This window comes from Eulemur rufifrons, chromosome 7 (assembly GCF_041146395.1).
Source record: "Eulemur rufifrons isolate Redbay chromosome 7, OSU_ERuf_1, whole genome shotgun sequence".
Classification (NCBI taxonomy): Eukaryota; Metazoa; Chordata; class Mammalia; order Primates; family Lemuridae; genus Eulemur; species Eulemur rufifrons.
Window position 1 is genome coordinate 172,107,328 of NC_090989.1, and position 21,311 is coordinate 172,128,638.

Sequence of the window (21,311 nt, forward strand, 5' to 3'; positions counted from 1 at the left end):
TGTGAGGTCATGAATGTTTCCAAAGATTCAGCAAACCAGGCTGGTGGCTGTCTGGGATCCCCGGTTGGCTACTGCTATGAAGACAGAAGTAGGTCCTATTAGGGTAAACACTTGTTACCATTTTATAGATATGGTTTTATATTGTTAATTTTTTATTTTTTGTTTTATTTTCCTAATTATCTGGGATATATTTTACATTTCTGCTTATCCTCCTTAATGACTAAAGCTCAAGGACCTCCACATAGTATTTATTACTACATTAATTAACTAATTAAAATACCATAGGCACATACCTTGGAAGTACATTTACTTAAGAGATGCAAATCTGATCATCTAACAAACTTAGAACTTCCAAAGTTTCTTCCTAGTATCTCAGACATACCTCTGATACAATCAGCAGAGATTATAAGGGAGATAATGTTGGATGCAGTATCTTACATAATATTTTTCAACATGTATAATCTGGGTATTATAGGGATCATTTATTTCTTCTGGAATACCAAGCATAGTGCAAAAATAAAAGAAGAGCTCCTTTTATTTGGAAAAAATTGGGGGTAACTGTCTTTTCTATGTACAAATAACTAATAATTATGGGCCTCTGCACAGGGAAGATCACTAGAGAGAATGAGTCCACTATAGCTCACACTCATTTCTAGTTACTTCTGAGTGACAGACAATAGTACGATTTGCTGATAGAGACCTGCTCCCACTTTAAGAAAAGGAGATCTGACTTTTATTATACAATCTGAGGGTCTCTGGACACTTTGACCCTATAAACAGTCTGATATCAACATTTTAATCAGAAATATACCCATCCTGATGCACTCATTAACTCTTTGATCAATTTTTTCATTATAGCTTTGCCAATTATAATATTTTGCTTTTATTAGTTTTATTGGGATCAGTTATGTTGCATTTACACTTCTAAGAAGATTTAATTCATTGACATGTCTTAAGGTCCATATTAAGCTTTGCCAACTGCAGCATATGCTGTTTTCACTTTTCCTTTGTGATCATTATTTCTATCTAATCCATGTTGTGCAGGTCTAAGCTTGTGAGGCAGGCCGTCTCAGGGAAGGAGAGAAGAGGAGAGGGGCAGAGACTGAGAGAAGAAAAAGATATAAAGAAAGAAGCAAATATAGAGAAAAATAGGCTGCAGCTGTTCTGGACTCTTGACTCTAAAGGACGGGGACACTGCAGGGTCAAAATATCCTTGGACTTTATCTTGAGGAGAAGCAGGTTTCCAGGGAAGTATAGCTCTAGCCTAGAGCTTGGGCAAACTGAGCTGTCCCCAAAATGATACCGTAGACATCGACTCCAGGGGGTGCTTGGTTATTGGAATCTGAACCTGTGAATGAAGTGTGCAGGACTTCTGGATAGTTCTCACAATACGGTGTCTGTTTTTGCTTCTCTGCTACAGTGGTTCTCAAAGTGTGGCCTGCAGAACCGGCAGAGGGTGGGAGGGAGGTGCTTAAGGTAAAGACTATTTTCATAGTAACAGCAGTGGTAATAATAACAGTAATAGTAATACTGTGTTGGTGTCTGCACTGATGGGGCTAATGGTGGGCAAAACTGCTGGCATGTTAGCATGGAATCAAGGCCGTGGCACTAAACTGTACCAGTAATCACTGTACTTTTTGCCACCACACACTCACAGTAGAAATTGCCAGTTTCAAATGTCTTTGATGAATGGTAAAAAATATATATAATTTTATTGTGTATATTTCAATTTTATTAAATCTCAAACCCTGAGTGCATGTCTTTTTAATACTTCTTGTGACCGTATGGGAAGTGCACAAAAAGCACTTCTGCTGCATCCTCACATATGATGGTTGCTCTGAGGAACAGCATTTGCACAACTGTCTGAGTATCAAGCTAAACTACTCACTTTTCCATGGAACACTAGTCCTTCTTGGAATAAAGACTACTATCCTAGGGTTGTTCAGACTTGGTTATCTGGCAGACATTGTCTCAAAAATGAGTGAAGTAGATCTGTCACATCAAGGAAAACTGACTGGTGGCTGACAATAACATGTGTATTATAAAGTGAAATTCAAATTCTGGAAAACTTACACACCCACCCTGTGAACTTGACGGCTTCCTAGTACAAAGCTTTTCTGATGAGAATGGTGGTGATATTAACAAATGTGAATTTTTTCATATTGTATATCAAAATGGGCCAACCTTTGGAAGATTTGCATAACTGAAAATTTTCCAAATGTTCAATGCATGATATTATGATGCATGATAACCCATTTAATGTGCAAGAAAGATGAATGGATTTTAATATAAAAGAGTATGAAAAGTGCATTATGATAGTTTCAGATTCTACCTGAAAACTAATCTTTAACAAAGAAATCATTGCCTGTATAGACTTTTAGTGTAGTACCAAAGAATAATATTCAGAACTATATCCTCCCATTTCCAAATACATATCTCTGTGAGGCCAGATTTTCTTCATATACTTCAATCAAAACAACATATTTTAACAGATTATATGCAGAAATAGATATTGAGCTAGTTAAGAAAGGGATTTGCAAAACTGTAAAACAATGCCACTGTTCTTACTAAAATTTAAAAAAAGTTACTTTTCATAAAATCTATAATGCATATATGTAAAATATATAGTATAAAAATATAAAATATATTAGCCAGGCCTGGTAACATGCACCTGTAGTCCCAGCTACTCAGGAGGCTGAGGTGGTAGGACTGCTTGAGCCCACGAGCTTGAGGTTGCAGTGGCAGTGAGCTACGACCATGCCACTGTACTATAGCCTGGGTAACAGAGCAAGACTCTGTATCTTTAAAAAAAAATAAATAAATACATATATATATATACACACACACACACACACACACATACATACACGTAGATAACATAAAAATAAAAATTGATGATTTTAAAAAATGAATTACGTAAATACTTTTTAAAATCCCAAGTAATTTCTGTTATCAATTTATCAATTAAATCAATTAATAAATATTGACAGATATAATCCCAAATAAACAAAAGCTCTTTGGGGTCCTCAGATCAAAAAGTTTGAGAACAGTTGCTCTCCCATTATGAGTAATTCTTAGAGCAGCATTTCTCAGAATGTTTTTCCCTGAACACTAATCTCATGAAAAAATTCATAACAAAAGGACTTCCGTTCTAGAATACATTTGGGAAAATCTGGAGAATCATAACACCTGCCATCCTTGGATGGCTGTAATCTGTATTAGCCTGTTAGAGGCCCAGAGAAGTCTTGTTGCACTGAGTTTGTTTCATCTTGTTCAATCCAGTGTTTCCTTATATTATCTCAAGAAGTTTGTGAATCCAGACCATGCTGCTCACCTGACCTTAGAGAAGGTGTACTGGCGCAGTGGAAATTTACCGTGACTCACGACTCACCTTCAAGCCGGACCACCAGGGGCACCTTGAGTTCTAGCTCCCGGCAGGCTTTGGTGATTCCATTAGCGATGATGGCACAGTTGACGATACCACCAAAAATATTGACAAGGATCGCTTCAACCTGAAATAAAAAATAGAGAGTTACCCATCAAAATGCTGATAAGCCAACAGTCTCAAAAATAACTAGATGTCCAGCTGCAGTAGCTCACACCTGGAATCCTAGCACTTTGGGAGGTTGAGTTGGGAGGATCACTTGAGCCCAGGAGTCTGAGATCAGCCTAGGCAATAGTGAGACCCTATTTCTACAAAAAATAAAAAAAATAGCTGGGTGTGGAGGCAAGAGCCTGTAATCCCAGCTAATTAGGTGGCTGGGGCAGGAGGATCACTTGAGCCCAGGAGTTTGAGGTTGCAGTGAGCTATGATGACGCCACTGCACTCTAGCCTGGGTGACAGAGTGAGATCCTATCTCAAAAAAAAAAAAAAAAAAGAAAAAAGAAACAAAAGAAAGAAAACAAGAAAAAAAAAACTGGTTAAATAAGAGACAATTAAAATAAGATTCCTTGGGGTTGTTTTTGTTTTTTTTCACACAGAGCATAAAACACAAAAAAGGCCCAGAACATATTAAGAAAGTTAACATTTAATAATGAATATATAGAGTTTAGTGTAGTACCAAAGAATAATATTCAGAACTATATGAAAAGTCAATTAAAGGTAAAAACTATTTTCATAGTAACAATATAGTAACAGTAATAATAATACTGTGTCAGCAGGTCCACTATATATATCACTATATAACATTACCATATTAACCATATTGTATCATGCATCACTCTTCTGAACTCAAAATGAATTTGATTAGCATTCCTTTGTCTATTTATTATATACTGTCTTCTGTTTTTTTAAAAATATTGTTGGCTGGGCGCGGTGGCTCACGCCTGTAATCCTAGCACTCTGGGAGGCCAAGGCGGGTGGATCGCTCAAGGTCAGGATTTCGAGACCAGCCTGAGCAAAAGCGAGACCCCGTCTCTACTAAAAATAGAAAGAAATTATATGGCCAACTAAAAATATATAGAGAAAAAATTAGCCGGGCATGGTGGTGCATGTCTGTAGTCCCAGCCACTCGGGAGGCTGAGGCAGTAGGATCGCTTAAGCCCAGGAGTTTGAGGTTGCTGTGAGCTAGGCTGATGCCACGGCACTCACTCTAGCCCGGGCAACAAAGTGAGACTCTGTCTCAAAAAATAAATAAATAAATAAATAAAAATAAAAATAAATAAAAATATTGTTGTCCTTTTTATGAGTAGTGTCACTTAAATTTCATGTACTTATGTTTTTTTTCTCCATGATTTACAATTAAATTTGTACGTGTCATTGTGCCTCATGCAACATTTCAAGGCTAGGAACTTACTATTTATTGTCTAATATTAATAGGCAAAGATTCAAACTTTTCTGTGCTTCCTTAATACCTCTTTGATATGCTAGGGGTATAGTCTTAAAATTCAGAGTTAGTTTAATAATCTTAGGTAACAATCTTTTTTATTTTAAAAAAATAGTCTCCTAACATAAAGAGATGCAAGCTCATAACACAATTGGCAACATAAGGAAAAGTCAAACCACTGACTGGAATTTTTCAGAAATGCTAATTTAAACCCATCATGTTAACTTGTTTGTACATATTCCATATTCAAAGGCATGTGGGCCAAAAAAGTTGTACTTGTCCTGACTTGATAAATAGGCATAAGAAAATCCTGTATAATTAACATGAAGAACGAGATAATGAAGAGAATTCATTACCTAGATTAATTGATAACACCCACAGAAAATGGCTATTCATCAAGCTGGAGGCATCAAAATTCTAACAATAGAATCACAATTAAATTATGCTACACTAATTGCTAAGCATATATGTATGTGCTGCATGCCATTTTTAAATCCCGTTATTTCAATATGCTAAATTAACTACACAAAACATATGAGAAAAGAATAGCTCACATTTGTATAGCATTTAACTGTTTAGAAAGTGCCATTTACATGAATCCTCATTTTTTATTTTGATTCTTCCCAGAACCCTATTCATTAAGTAAGGTGAGGGTTGGCTGTAGCTGACAAAGCCATTGGGAGCATTCAGGTGATGTGCCCCAAGGTCACACAGCTGACAAGTAGCAGCGGTCAGGCTCCAGGCCAGCTCCCTAGGTTGCCTGCTGACTTGTTCATTCATGCCAGTTGCTAGAGCTGGGACCCTGGGCAGGGTACATAACCTCTCTTGAACATGGGTTCCTCATCTGCAGAACGGAAATAATAGTAGTACCTAGTCCATAAGGTTGTTGAAAGGCCTAAATGAGATAATACACGTGACATGTTTAGCACATGGCTTTAAATGTACTTAATGAATATTTACACATGTATTTATTCAGCAAGCAATAGTGAAAGTAGGCAGGTTACCTAGGCAGCAAGTAAGAAAACCTTCTTCAGTAGACTGCAGCTATGTCAAGTTCAAATATAATGGGAACATGAACTTATTAAAGTTCAATAAAAAGGTAGTATCTTAAGAATAAAATAAATGAACAATATTTTTCAAACCAATTAGAGACTGGGGCTACTCCCAAAAAAGAAATCTCCCATTACCATTCACAGCAGGCTGACTGGTAAGCAGAAGCTTGCTTTCTAATGACAGCTATTAAATGCTGTTAGCATTGAGGCTTGGTACAGCAGCAGTTTCCAAATAACTGTGGGACGGAGAGGAACTTGCCAGAACAATGGAAGAAAAACATTCAAGGGCAATAATGACTCCACGGGGTCCTGCACAGAAACTCAGGAACTACTGGGGCTCTCAGTAAGGTTTGTGTAGAAGAACCAGGCTTTCTAGTAAAGCACACATTGGCACCCGCACACCTATTGCCAATCCGGTTCCAACCTGCACATTCTTTAAGGATGAATTCAGATGTCAGCTTCTCGGGGAAGCTTTCCTGTCTCACCAAGTTTGAGTGAATCACTCTGTTTGATTCATCCAAAACTGTCTGGTCGTTCTACAGAGTATTACAGTACATATGATAAACTTCTGTGAATTCACCTAAGTAGACAGAGGGGGGATGAGAAGGAAGGAAGATGCTTGTGATCCAGTGATTCAATTCTACTCAGTGGATGAGCGTGTTGGAGTCAAACAAGGCTCTGAAGCTGGTGTTGTCTTGGTGGGCATCAGTTCCCATGAGTCTCTCATTGTGTTTAATTAGAGTGCAACATTGAAAATAGATATTCCTCACACATCAACTTATAGCCCCCTTTTCCAACTGCAGAGGAGTAATTGGCTTTGTTAGACTTACTAAGAAATGGACCATTTTGGTCTCCAGTGTGGTTTATTCTCCTCTCTCCCACCTCCCTTGTGTGGGTCATCTTTGTGCTCCTCTAAAACAAAGATTATGTATTTTCTTTTCCCATCTTTTTATCATCAGCCGCTAGCATAATCCATGACATGGCATAATCATCTAAGAAATAATAGTTTAAAGAATGAATGAACTAAATTAATTTCAATAGCTACTTGATCATTTCCCTTGTACTGGGCACAGAGTAAAGTGCTTGTGATAGGGAGAAGAATAAGACATCATTACTCCCCTCAAAGAATTCAGAGTAGTCGGAGAGCCAGACCAGTAAAACGGCAATTACAATACAGGGTGTACAGATGCTTCAAGCGGTCAAGGCCAGGGCAGGGGCAGTGATGTAGGCTGCTGCGAAGAGAGAGGCTTTTTAGTAGACAACGAGCAGGATCTGAGATAAAGGAAGCAGCCAGGAGAAAGGCAGAAATGTCACCCAACTTAGTTCGTGGAGGAACGAGTGGTTGATGGGGAAGTAACTCAGGAATACACAGGTGAGGCTGAGAGTGGCTGGTGCCAGAGGCCAGGGATGAGAACTTGGTGCCTCCTACTCCTCCTTTTTTCACAACGGAGCAATGGCAAGTCTTGGAAGCAGCCTCCCTGAGAAATAGAGGGGAAGTGACAGGAGAGGGACAAAGAGAAAAGCAAGTGCATGAGAGAGAATGAGAAATATAAAGCAACCATGTGAGAACGTGAGAGAGAGAGAGAGAGAGAGAGAGAGAAACAGGACAAGCAAGCAAGAGGCAGTGACAGAGGGAGTATGAGAGAATGCAGGGGAAGGAGAAAGAGAGAGAGAGAGAGAGAGAGGGAGGGAGGAAGGGAGAAAGAGGGAACACAAAAAGGAGAGCAAGAGAAATCAAGCCACGAGAAAGGGAGAGGAGAGGAGAAAGAGTTTGACCAAAGCATTTCGGATTTCTGTAAGAGCAACAGAAGCACACAGGCTGCTTAGCTCAGGGAAATGGGATTGTTTGGGCCACACGATATGCCACAGAGCACCAAGAGGAAAATCACCACCGGGGGTGGTGAAGACCCCACTCAATCAGAGATTATGCCGCTCTTGCCTTCTCTCTGACTATAAAGCAATTTGCTGCAGTGATGCACTTTAATGGAAATCTGATTTAAGGTTTCACTCTGGGCCAATTTCTATAATTAACTACTGTAATCTGCAATCTCAAACTGAGAATGAAATTAAGACAGTTTAAAAATGAAAGCCTCGTGACATCATTATTATTATTTAGTGTTTACAAACCATGTCAAATTTTCAATGTGTGCCTCACATGTTCATTCATTTTATAACCACTAACTGTTGTTCCGTGACAACACCAATAGCAACTTTTAATTGTTTTTTTTTTTTTTCCTGGCAAAGGAAAAAAAAAAAAAAAAAAGTTAGTTCTAGGTCTATTTATGTACCCAGATGCTCTCCCAGAAGATGCCTAAGTACTTTTGGGAACACAGACTTTTTTCAAATTCTCGGGTGTGAATCATGAGAGTTGCTATTTACTGTTTCACAAAAGTAAAGATCATCTAATGAGGCAGTTGAGGTGCCAGATACAGAGCCCAGGACCCCAGACAGCAGGCCCCAAGGTGATATGGGGCAGCCTCTGACAGCTGTGCAAGTGGTCGAGCAGAACAAATGCAGGGTTTTCAAATGTCTCCGTGTGTTTGGCTTTGCAAAGCACACTTTGGCTGCAGATTTTAATCCACAATTAAAACTAAAAACCAAAATTCAAAAGAAGAAAAGCCATAGCCTTTGTTATTTATCAAGCTCCTTTTGACCCACATCCCCCAAATAAACAAACCAACAAAAATCAGTACTAAAAAAACCTTTTTTGGAAGATAGATCCTTTTGAGTATCTGATGAACATGAGGAAACCCTAGTCAGATGAATTCATACACAGAACATTTTTTTGGGATAATTTTAGATAATTCCTATGACTCTACTGCTCCCATAGGGCATGGCCTCAAAGGTAGACAGTGGTAATACAGAGCATATGCATATAGATGGGAGCACCGGTTTCAGGTGAATTGTAACTTCTTTGCAACTATCTATAAAATTTTGTCTAAATGTACACCTTCCTGGTAAAAGTGTCCATAATCCTTAAGACCTGATATATCAATAATAACAACAAATATAACTAACATTTCTAAGCATTTAGCAGGTGGTATTCAGTATTCTAATTATTTTACATGTATTAACACTTCTAACACATGAGTATTATATGAGGTGGGTATAATTATTATCCCCATTTAAAAGGTAAGAAAACTGAGGTGAGGATCTGGGAGAATCACCAGCTTTATCTACTGTCAAATGTCCTTCAGAGCCAGCAAATCTATTGAAGGCCCTAAAATACATATGGTGCTTAGTATTTTCTCATTTATTAGCACAGATGATTCTACCATAAACTTGTAAGAGAGCCATTACCTACCCCATTTTATTTATTTATTTGTTTTACTTTTTTAAATGCCCCTGTACCTTGAGGACAATAACCTATCCCATTTTACAGATAAGAAAACTAAGACTCAGAGAGCTAAAAACAACTTATGCCAAACTATGCAGCCAGTATGTTGTCAAACTAAAAAATTCAGTTCTTTTTCTTCAACATTATCCTGACACCCTTTAACGAAATGCAAACAATGCCAGACTGCTCAATAAAAGATGAGTTGTTTATTCAATATATTAAAGATATTCTTGAGAGTCTATTCTTTACTAGCTACTCTTTTAACCATTGAGTGTGGTCAGCAGTTAAGCTGGCAAGAAAAATTTTAAAATCAGACAAAAATGTTCTACATCTAAAATTACTAAACCATGATAATAGCTAGAAAGGGGAGATCAAACACTGGGTATGATGGGAATAGCAGCACAGGACCTACATTAGACTGGGTGCTTAGGGAGGTCCTGCGTAGGCAGAGAGCCATTTAAGCTCGAGTCTGAAGAGCACTCAGGAAGAAGCCACGTAGATTAAGGGAATCTCATAGAGCAAACACCATGAGAAAGAGTGTGAGAAGCCTTTGGTTTCAAGATACCTACACAGACTTCAGAGTGGTCAGGAAGGGAGCTAACATTTATTTAGCATCCACAATGCATTTACATTAAACTTATAAGATATACTTTTTTTTTTACCTCCATTTTATGGATAAACTGAGGCTCAGAGTTTAAGGTCTCCTAGCTATTAAGCAGTCACAGTTCAAACCAACGTCTGTTTCACCACAGCACATGCAGGTCGGTCTGGAATAGCTAGGCAATCTTAGGGGAGCCAATGACATACGCCAGCAGCAGGCAAACTTTTCCATTAACAGCTAGTTAGTATATATTTTAGGTTTTTGTGGGCTACTCTCTGTCACAAGTACTAAACCATGTGGTTTAGGCATGAAAGCAGTCACAGACAAACAATTTGTTAATGAATGAGCATGGCGGTATTCCAGTAAAACCTTACAAAAACAAGTTGTGGGTCAAATTTGGCGCATAGGCCATAGTTTGCTAACCACTGACAGGTGATTTGGTTCATTTCTCTCCAAATTTACTCAAGCACACCACTACCCCCTCCTTCTTTCTGCCATTTGATATATTTTTGATAGCACTTTTCAGATTTTTAAGTTTTCTTTCTTTGTGGCACCATTTTCTTGGCCATTGCTGACAACATAAGGTACCCAGGCTGTGATGGTGGCCGATTACATAAATGTGTCCATTCCAACTTTAATATCACTCCTTTAAAACAAAACCTGTACCTTTCACAAGTTCATAAAATGAATGCCTTTGCTTTATTCTTTTTCTCTCCCTGACATTGTTTAGAAGTGAACAAACAGACTTCTGCAATAAGCCAGCCATTTTGCAAAGGTTATTGCAAACGGTTAAGCACTGTACTGCATTTAGAATATACCGTAGCATATATATGAAGCACAATAAGAGCGAATACTGGGTTTTGTCTCTGCCTATTTCAATTTGAAATGCTAATTTAGTCCCACTGCAGTGGGCATTAGGTTGATAAAAATCAAGCAAGCATGTTTACATTAGTCAAGATAAGGACATTTTTTTTAAATCACAAGTTATTTTAATTCTGAATGCTGTTGCTCTTGTTTAAGCATCTGTTTTTGTGGAACTGTTTTTCTCTTCTCTGCTGTTGTTTTTATTTTCCTGATGAATTCTAATCATGTCTTCTAATCCATTGGCAGCCAACGAAGGAAAATAAATGGTGAAGGAAATTAGATGCAGCTTGGATAATTGATGTTTGTATGTCTGGCTTTAATAAAAATACTCTGCTAAATTAGAGGGGAGTCTAAACGGATTCAGTCAATAAGGAAGTGATTCAGGTGAGGAATTCAATCTTGGACTTTGTTGTAATCTTACAAATAAACCAACAGATCAGTTCAACTGGGACTAGACTTGCCTTTTGCTGAAATCCCGGGGAGTGGCTCAGGCTAACTTTTCTACCTGTGGTCTGTTCTTGAAGTTTGAAATTATTTTCTTTTGCATAATTTCAAATGCCAGCCTCCTTGGGTTAAGGCAACTCATATACCACCAAAATAGCTACAAATGACATGTGAAAAAGAGAATGCCCTGAAAAACACCCTCTCACTCTGCCCTTCTAATTTCTCCCAAGAAAAAAAGAAATAAATTTAGTAAGTTCATGGTCTAGCCTAAAAATCTCAGAATCAAAAATAAATATCTTAAACATCACCCTTAATACTAAACAACATGTCATCAATCAAGATAAACCAAACATTTGATTCTAACTTTGCTAAACTGAGAGCATGGAAATGACATCTGATGGATGAATCCTCCGGGAACCAAGTTTCCATTCAGCCCGACCTCCGAGAACAGCCGGGGTGAGCCTGGGGAAATGGGTCTGTCCTTTATCTGTCTACTCTCTTCTTCCTAAATTCTTCCCCTACTTCCATCCTGTAATTTTTTTTCCCCACCTGAATAAGTAAAATCGTATGGAGGATTAAGATTTATTGAGTGTTAATGTTCCTAGGTGCTAGGAGCGATGTACTACAACCTTCCCTGATAAATAAACTGAGATTGAAAGAGCTTAAGTAGCTTGCTCAAGGTCACACAGCTAACAAGTGACAGAGTCAGGATGTGAACCAGGTCAGTTTTACTTCAGAGGCCATGCTCCTACTCCCTTTAGCAGTCTCTCTACAACCAATGACTGCCATGATTGGTCAAGAGTCCCACCTCTATTCTGGTCCTATTTCTAAGCTTCAAGGATATGCTCCTGAGTCCTATATTCTGGTGCCTGACGATTTCTTGCTTTCAAATCTCATTGCTCAATGAAAATTGATCAGAGGTAAGATATATTCTGTAGTTTTATGGATCAATGGCTTTTGGCCCTTTATAACCCAAGATATTTCCTGCTTACTGCTAAAATTGTTGTCCAGAGCTTATAGTTTATAATCTCTACATAGATGGGGCTGGGGACTAATAATGATGGCACAGTAGTGGCTCCTAGCCTTCAAAATCTAGACTCTGTCCTGAATTGAAATAGATGTCCCTAACAAGACCCCCTCTCTGCAGACGGATAAGCCCCCCTCCTCCTTTCCGACACACTGAAATTTACCCCTTTGCCACTCTTATTATTTGTATTCATGCTCATGAAAATTCCAACAGAGAGACATCATCATCAATACAGACTTTAGATATCAGGTGATAGAATGGTCAATGGAAGGCACAGTAACTCTGCTTTTTGTATATGGCTACTTGGAGTGCCATGTTGGGAATGATGATGAGGACACGTCTTGGTTCTGTTGGGGAAATCTTTGACCTGTTAACAACGCTGCTGTTGCATGTAGAGGAAAGAGTAGGAGTCGAAGCAAGCGCATTATATATTTGTTTACCTAACTTTGGAGTTACATAATACATATTTTGATAATTACAACTTAAGGTGTAGTCTATCAGCTCTGCCCCTCCTTTAATGACTTTCACAGAGACCATGTGAGGCAGTAACGAAATCCAATTCACACCCAGCATAATTACCAATAATCTCATCAATTATGTATATTTAGGTGTACCTAAACCATAAAAGTTAAATATAAACTTTCAGCTCTAGATAGGATACAGACACCACCTTCTATTATGAATACTGGTTTATTTTAACAGCTTAAAAAACACTGTGAATACCGTACCAGATAAATCATAAAGCCATATTTCCTCCCCAAACGAGTATCTGTTTCCTTAAGTCGAAGTTTTCTAAAAGTATATTCTATGAAGCAGTAGACCTAAGTAATGCTCCCTGAAAAAAATCATCTTCTGGTCAAGTAATTTGGATTCTAGCTTAAGTGAGCTTTAGCAGACCATGTGTGTTCTAACTTATAAAGCCCTAATTTAGTCATTTTCTGCAAGAGTCAATGGGTTGGAAATTTGATCTGCAGAGGGCTGTCAAGAAAGGTGTCCAGTAGCTGTGCCATTTGTGGTTAGCTGGCACAAGGATCCAGTGTCCTTCTCCACAGAGATGCTAATCATTTCACTATGTAGGTCAAATTTATAGATCTGCAAAAGTAGGCAGCTTTCACAATCAAAAACAGCAACCACAAATGTCCTGGCCAGGCTGAGGGTGGCATACAAATGCTTCCCCAGTTGCCAGCAAACACAGTCACAGTGGTCAAGTCAGATATTAACAGGTTTTCTAGGAGAAGGGAAAATTTGAAGATGTAAATATTAATTGGCATTATAAGCAGGTGCAGAAGACAAGGAGTTAAAAGGACTAAAGAGTACAGAGGTTTGGGGAAACCACACAAATATGTTTTTTACCCTTTATAGAGACATTTCCCATATTCTTTTGAACTGAGAATCAGAACCATTACCACGATTACAAAAGCCACTTGGACATTTAGAATGGCAAATGCAAGGTTCTTTTTTGAGTGCTGTGTATTTAAAATAGCTCTTGCAAAAGCTACCATAATGTATAATTTGGCCAAGGAGACATCTGAAGCTGAAAAAAAAAAAAAAAAAAAAACAAAAAAAACCACAATTGAGCAAAGAGATTTTGGTCTTACCATATTTCACCAAGAGGCATCAAAGGGCTTAAAAAAAAGAGGTATACAATTCTTACTCAAAAAATTAGCTAATAGAATTGACTGTTAAGAAATATTTTGGTTACAAAACTGCCTTCACAGCTTAACAGATAATTGCTTTCAAGGCAGGATACTCATCGCTCATAATATAGTATCTATATTTTATTTGTGATGGGAGCCACATTGGTGCAGATTAAGAATATTTATTGGCACATTCTTTCTGAGCAGTATTTCGTCAAATCATCTAAGACTTATGTCATCATGATAAATGTAAATATGTATATTCCATCATCATTAGTTGGAGAATTAATATAGAGAACACCCATAAAACTGGCAACTTGGTGAAGGACCCATTTATTAATCTATAAACAGGATGTCTATCCATCTATTGTTGCAACATAATGGTCTCTGTAGGATAACTGTCTCTACAGGAAAAAAAAAAAAATGTTTCTATAGGTGGTTTCTTCATTTTCACAAATGACATCAATTAAAACTTAGCTAAGCAGACAGAGCCAAAACTTAGGACCACACAGATTCACACTTCACACCAGAGAGAAAGAAAGACAAATTTAGTTAATGGCAAAACCCACTGTTTCTGTAAATAACAAGTCTAATGCAAAATGAAGGTGGAATATAATAGTTTTGTGACACTTTATGCATCTGTTCAAATAAACCTATTTGATTATTTGGTTTTCTGGAAAACAAAGGGTTGACAAAGATTCATATCAAAACCACAGTGGATAAATATCTGACTGGGAAAAATAAAAATATAAGCTTCCAGCTGAGAGCTCAGTAAGATACAAGCTATTTCTTTTTTTTCCCCTCCTACAAAGCCTAGATCTAAGCTGTTTCTTATGGACTAAAATTTACATTAAAATTGTTTTAGGTACAATAATTTAAAAAACACATATGTATGTTTTACTCATTACAAATCTCACTAGAATATTTGTAAAAAATCAATGTACTCCCGAATTTCTTTGTAAAAACAAGTTTTAAATTCATCTCCCCAATTCCCCACCCTTTGTTCATCCCAATAAAATGACTTTGATGCCAAACCCCATAAGTAAATTCTTAAACTCCAAAATTGTCACTGCTGATAATATTCATTAGCATTAAAAATTTAAATTCAGGTAAATGAAGAGGAAAAAAAAATAATGCTCTAGGAAAGTTACCCATTCAAACATTTGCAATTATAAAAAATCAACATCCTATTTGAATTAGGGCTCCTCTGAAATGCCTGGGCAGGCAGGACTGGTGCCAGGTAATATTTCATATCAGGAGGAGAGGAATCTTATAGAATTCATTCTATGTCAACCAGCAGCATCAGCTAACACTGTCACCAAAAAACACCCTCAACTATAGACAATATTCTAAAATTACTGATATCACTGTCTAATTTTTTGTGTGGAAGTCTGATCTATTTATTTAGCTGTTCAGTAAATGTCAGTATACCATGTCTGGAGCACATTAAAAACTACATTGGCAAAGCACTCCCCACAGCCAGCTAAGAATGAAATTTAACAAAACTCTTTCCACTTCAAAGTGTCTAAATTATTGATTGGCCACACCTTTTCCCATCCATGGTGAAACTTTTGTGGACCTCAAAGAGTTTTCCAGCTGCTAGACTCCTTTTACAAAAGGATTCCAGAATATTCTATTCTCTAAGGCACATGTTCAGTAGACATTCAAAACATCATTATCTGGGACCTATCTGTGCCGTGGATCTCTTAGGTTCCTCTCCAGATCGTCTCCACTCTTACCCGACTTCTGGGCCCTGGGAGTCTGACTACAGAGACCAGATCAATGGGCTCCTTTCCTACCTGGCATCTGGGGAGGCCTGGCAGGAGGTGAGGGAATCTGGGGATGTTTATCCCCGAAGTCTCTCCCAGGAAGGTCATCTTGGGTGAGTATTTCTTTCACACAACGTACCCTGAGCATTTCAAGAAAGTTTTCATTCCAGGATTTTGTCTTCTGATCAAGTAACTACCTCCTCCTCTCTTTCCTTCAGCTTAGGGACATAAGAGATCCCAGGCAGCTACCCCGAGGTTCCTGTACTCCCTACATGCACCCTCATTTCAGTCTTTTACAAAATTAACTCTCCTTCATATACCATGAGTTGAGTGAGCCACTGTTTCTTTTAAGACTGATAACATTCTATTGTGACCAGCCTAGCTTGAACTTGGGAAAATCCATTCAACCTTCTAGAACTGGAAGGTTAATTTTTTATTCCATTTTCCCCTCTCTACAACCTATCTGGGGTCATGAGTTACACAATAAAATAAAACTAAAATAAATCTGAACATTCTCAGCACAAGCCCTTAAACGAGTGTTATCAAACCCTTCTTTCCCTGGTTCTTTTTGGGAGATGGCTAACACCTTAGAATCTGAAATTATCGCTCATTGACTGTCTGGATCTACACTCAAGTTAAAGGCTGAAAAAGGAAAACAAACCAAATGCTTTATTATCTTGGGTCCTGTCCATTATAAATGACAGATGATAGCCTGTCAGGTGAAAACGAGCTTCTCAGCACTGAAATGGCTTCACTTAGTTTATTAACCAGAAACAAAACTAAGGAAGGCCCATCTAGGAGGTGACTTGCAATCCTCACTTTCAGCATAATGAAAGATGGGCTCAGTAGGACTGAACCCCCAGGTGGCCTCCCAGTCTGTCGAAAGGAGGAACACAGGTAACATGAAGACGAACCCAAGAAGAGGGTTAATACGTAAAAACACAGGTCAATTAATACAACCTCTAACAAAAGATGATGTTTAACTCCTGTGAAGCGCCAGTGACCTGGCTGCGAGTAGTCACCACACAGTTATGGCAAAAGCCACATTCTTCTGCTTTTCTAAGCAAATAAACTTCGTTATTGAGCTGTTAATAGTTAACCACAAAAATATACCCAGAGGGAATATGTATAGGATGGCTTAACGACCAAGAAAAACCACGGGGAAGGGGAAGGAATCAGAAGCTCTTGGATTCTACGTGGGGGAAGCCAGGAGCACCTGGTAAGGACAGACGCACACGGAGTACCTGAATCCACAACCTAGACAAGCTTTTGCCTTCCCCACGTGCTAGAGCTTCCTTTGCTTTTCTCTATCCTGTCACTGCCCTTTATTCTGTGACACGTGTGGACAAGAGTCCCTGTTTGCAGAACCTTCCTCATTTACCTCTTCACACTGTCCCTCAGCATAGTTTATTTATTTCTCTATATGCTAGATCCAAAATGTAGAATTGAATCTATTTAATGCCTGTTTTGTGTCCTACCAAAGTAGAAGCTTCTTGGGTTAACAGAAATATATTTATAAATGTCTTGAAGAGCTTGCTTTTTATTTCTTTTTATTTTTAAGATTATCCTGAATATCATGGTCTGGAGTTCTCACTCCAGAAACCTTGGGATAGTCTTCTAGGTTGCTCAAGACCAGCTGAGTTTGTCGCCCATTTCTTGTTTGCCCTGACGAGGTGATGTTTTGTGTAACACCCATTTCTGCTACACAGATGATCTGCTGATGTCATCTAGCTACACAAAACGCACATGAGAGCCGCATCTGTCCTCAGTGCTTAACCTTTGCAGCTGCCACACTAGCCAGACACACCAAAATCCTGGAGGGTGTTTTCCAAGCCAGGACACGTCTTTCCTGATGCTGTCACCACCTTCTCCAGTTTTCTAATTTTCCCTCTCCCTCGAGGGATTTGAAAATTTCTGCATGTAATGAAATATTCTAGTGGAAAACTGCTGCATGTGTGAATGAAGGAAAGCAGAAAAAAGTGATAAAGAGAGAAAACAAACAAGCAAGTTTGGAGAGGCGATCCAAGCAGGATTTCTTAGGCTAGAGAAGAAAGGACTGAAGAATTATAAAACATGGATCCACATATGGTCATACTATTAAGGCCTAAAGCAGTGGCTAACACTTACAAGACACCAGATGCTTTTCTAAGTATTATATGTGCTAACTTACTGATATCTCACCACATCTCTATGAAGAAAGTTATTGCTTTTCATATTTTATAGAGACATACGTGACTCCCAAAGTCACACATTTGGTAAGTGCAGACCCTCACCTGACTCCAGATCTACTGTATCATATGGTTTGCCTTGCACTCGTTCACTATAACACCTTCAGTCACCTATTGGTGTGCTTGGCTCAAATCCTTGGCACAGCATGAAAAGTCCTTTCTACACATCCAAATCTAATACAGTCTTTAAACTTGGGACAAATCCTCCCATGAAGATCTCCTTTGGTGGTGGTTTTAAAATATGTCCACAAATTCCTCAATGTTCCTATCAAGAAGTAGAGCTTACTTTTCCTCCTCTGGAGCACGGGCTGGACTTAGTGATTCATTTCTAGTGAACAGAATATGGTAAAAGTGATGGTGTACAACTTCTGAGACCAGGTTTCCAAAGGTTCTTTCTCTCTGCTCTCTCTGAGATCACCCACACTGGGGAACCCAAGTGCCATGACATTGGGACACTCAAGAGAGTTCTATCTAGCAAGGAACTGAGGCCTCCTGCCAACTGCCATCTGAGTCATCTCGGAGGTGGGTCCTCCAGCTCTAGTCAATCAAATCTTGAGAAGACAGTAAACCTGGCTTAGTTTTTGACTGCAAATTCGTGAAAGACCCTGAGGCAGAACCAACCCATAAACAAAAACCAGATGTCATTCAAGGTTAAATTCCTGGTTCATTGGTGGGCAGAGTTCTTTTCAATAATGGTGAAGTAGCTCGTTCAATAGAATATATTTAGCAACTGAATTTATGGCAGATCACTGAATAAACACAGATATACTTTTACTATTTACTGATCGCATATTAGAATTGAAACTAATCCTTTGTCGTATTGAGACAAAATGCAATGACTAGGGAGTGACACCGATTTATATTTTTTAATAGGATGATTTTCTTAAATTTTATATGTAGAAAAATGATACCATAATGATACTGCTTTGGCATGTGCTAGCTTTTTTCTTCTTTTTTAATGAAGACCTGGTACAGGGAACATGAGAGATTTGATATCACATTAGTATACTATTTCTCTGAAAAGAGCAAATTGGGTTGATTTCTAAAATGGTCTGTTAGATATGCCTTAAGTCTCTAACTACAGCGTATATTTAATGGGAAGTACTGTGGATTAACATCACAATTCCATCTTAAGAAATTACAGGAAATAATTTAAATTTGTTAAGCACATTGCTAAGTATAGGACTATCCGCATAAAGTTTAATCAATTTCATGATGAAACCTATTTCATACCCCTGAGAATTCTGATTGTACTGCTTAATATATTAATGGATTACTAAAAATTATTAAAATATGTGGTTTAGTGTTACAATAAGTGAGTTAAGGCAAGATCAATATGAAATATAACTGTGACAGGTATCCACTAGAGGCCAGTATAATTCAGCACGGAGAAGGAATTTATAATCAGTCCCTATGGAAAAACCAACATTATTTCTTCCACTTAAAAGTGGAGCTCATGTGAATTGGAGAAAAAAATGATGAAGAAAGCATTTTTGATTCTCTGAAGAGGAAGTTTCAAAGGATAAGAAAGATGAGTTAAGAAAGGATGAGTCATGAAAAATAGGAGCAAAGAGAATTCTTGTCTATAGGAAAAAAAAATAGTACTACCATATATTATACTGCTTGATATCTCACCAATGCAAGCACAAATTTTCAAGATACTTGGTATAATTGTAAACTTTCCCATAAATGTTTCATTTACTAATACATTAGAAATAATTAAAGATCTAGAATATCTAGGAAGTGCCACAGTAATCTCATTTTCAGAGCAGTCATCACTGTTAGCTGCCTAGACAAGGCCAAGGGTTTTGAAAAGGAATGGAAAAAGTACACATTTGTATTTCCCTTCCCTTAAACAATTTTATTCAGAACAAGTACCAAATGTTTCCTGCTCAAACATGGAATAATTCATATAAATTCATCTAGCACTACATGCATATTGTAAAATACATTTCTTAATAATGGTACAACATGATGCTTCCAAAACTTTTTAACAAGGAACTGAACCAGTTTCTCAAAACTAAAAAGAGGAGTTGAAATGAAAGTCTGGTTCTTTAGTAAAACTTAGACAATAGTAGTCAGTAGGATTCTGACGAGGACATTTTACCTTGTAAGAGTGAAGGCTGAACAATTTAACACATAATCCATGGATGTGTACTCTTTCCCCTCTCCTCCAGCAGAGAAAGGCACCTTATGTAACACGGGCATGCCTCGGAGATTAATGAACTAGAAAATCTTACAGCTAGACAGGACCTTAAGGGTCAGCCAGCCACAGTTTGAACCTTTTCAAAGACAGGGAGCTCCTTCCTTTTCAAAGAGGCCCAAACCATTGTTGGGGCTTTAATTGCTTAAAAGCTATTCTTTCATCTTTATGTTGGGGGACCTCATCCAACACAACAACAAAATACTGTTCTGGTTCCTGAGGCCAAAAAGAGGAGGCAAGATACAAAGATAAGTAACACATGGTCCTGCCTCTGAGTTCTGATTCTGACCTCTGAACCAAAAGCACCGACTCTATCACTTACTAGCTGTGTGAATCAGTTAACTTCTTTAGGCCTCAGTTTCTTTATCTTTAAAATGCGGATAACAATAGCACCTACCTTGCAGGGCTGAGGCCAGGATTAAATGAGATAACTATAGTAAAGCACTAAGCCCAGTACCTGGCAAATGGTAAGTACTCATTAACTGTTAGTAATTGTTGCTACACACTGTTTACTTGATAAATAAGTCATTCAACCCTTACTAAACTCCTGTGAGCTATGATTTATTACCCCTAGCTTTAGAAACAAGAAAACTAGGGCTCAGAGAGGTGAAGCAGCTTGCAAGGATCACCAGCTATTTAGTGGAAAGATAAGGATGTGAACATGTTTCTCTAACTACAAGAGCTTCAACCGTTACACAAGCTGTTTTGAGAACTGCAAGGTGACTTCCTATCCCATGAGACAGTGCTGGCATTCACTGATGACAGCTATCATGTATCACCAATTTTTCCTTTCTCTGACACAAATATAGTTACTTCCTAAAGCTAAACATAAGATCCCCCCCTTCCTAGCCATGGGAGGATAGGGGAGGACCAGGAGGTGGGGGTAGACTTCCTCGAAGCCTCTGAGCCCTGCCTGCTACTCTGACCTCTGTTCCTGGAGCCCACATCATCCCGGTTAATCGCTGCCTCTGTAGAGGTGGGGCATCCACTCACTGCCTTTACCTGCTCCTCACTGGACAGGCACAAATGACCTGGACCCACCCTGGAACTCAGGGACAATAAAACACATTGAGAGAGAACTATCTCCTGGGGAATAAAGATAAATAGATGAATATTGTAAGAAATGTTTTCAGTGTAACCTTTGAAATAGTTGTGTGTTCTCTATGCCAATTCATGGGTAAAGAAAAAAAAAAAGGTCTGCACACAACCTCAGGGACAAGGTACTATGGCATGTCACTTAAGGGTGTCTTCCAGATTGTTTGCCTCCTGATATTGCAAAAGCATAATCACTCAGTATCCCCCAGCATTAAGCACTATGTGTCA

General features: G+C 38.3%; 1 protein-coding gene across 1 annotated transcript in view; it reads right to left on the reverse strand.

Moving 5' to 3' along the window:
• SUCLG2 (succinate-CoA ligase GDP-forming subunit beta) overlaps positions 1 to 21,311 on the reverse strand; it is a 256,631-nt gene that overhangs the window by 16,243 nt on the left and 219,077 nt on the right. The window contains exon 10 of the mRNA XM_069473782.1: positions 3,392 to 3,512. Within this exon, the coding sequence (XP_069329883.1) occupies positions 3,392 to 3,512 (121 nt within the window). The remainder of the gene's footprint in view (positions 1 to 3,391; positions 3,513 to 21,311) is intronic.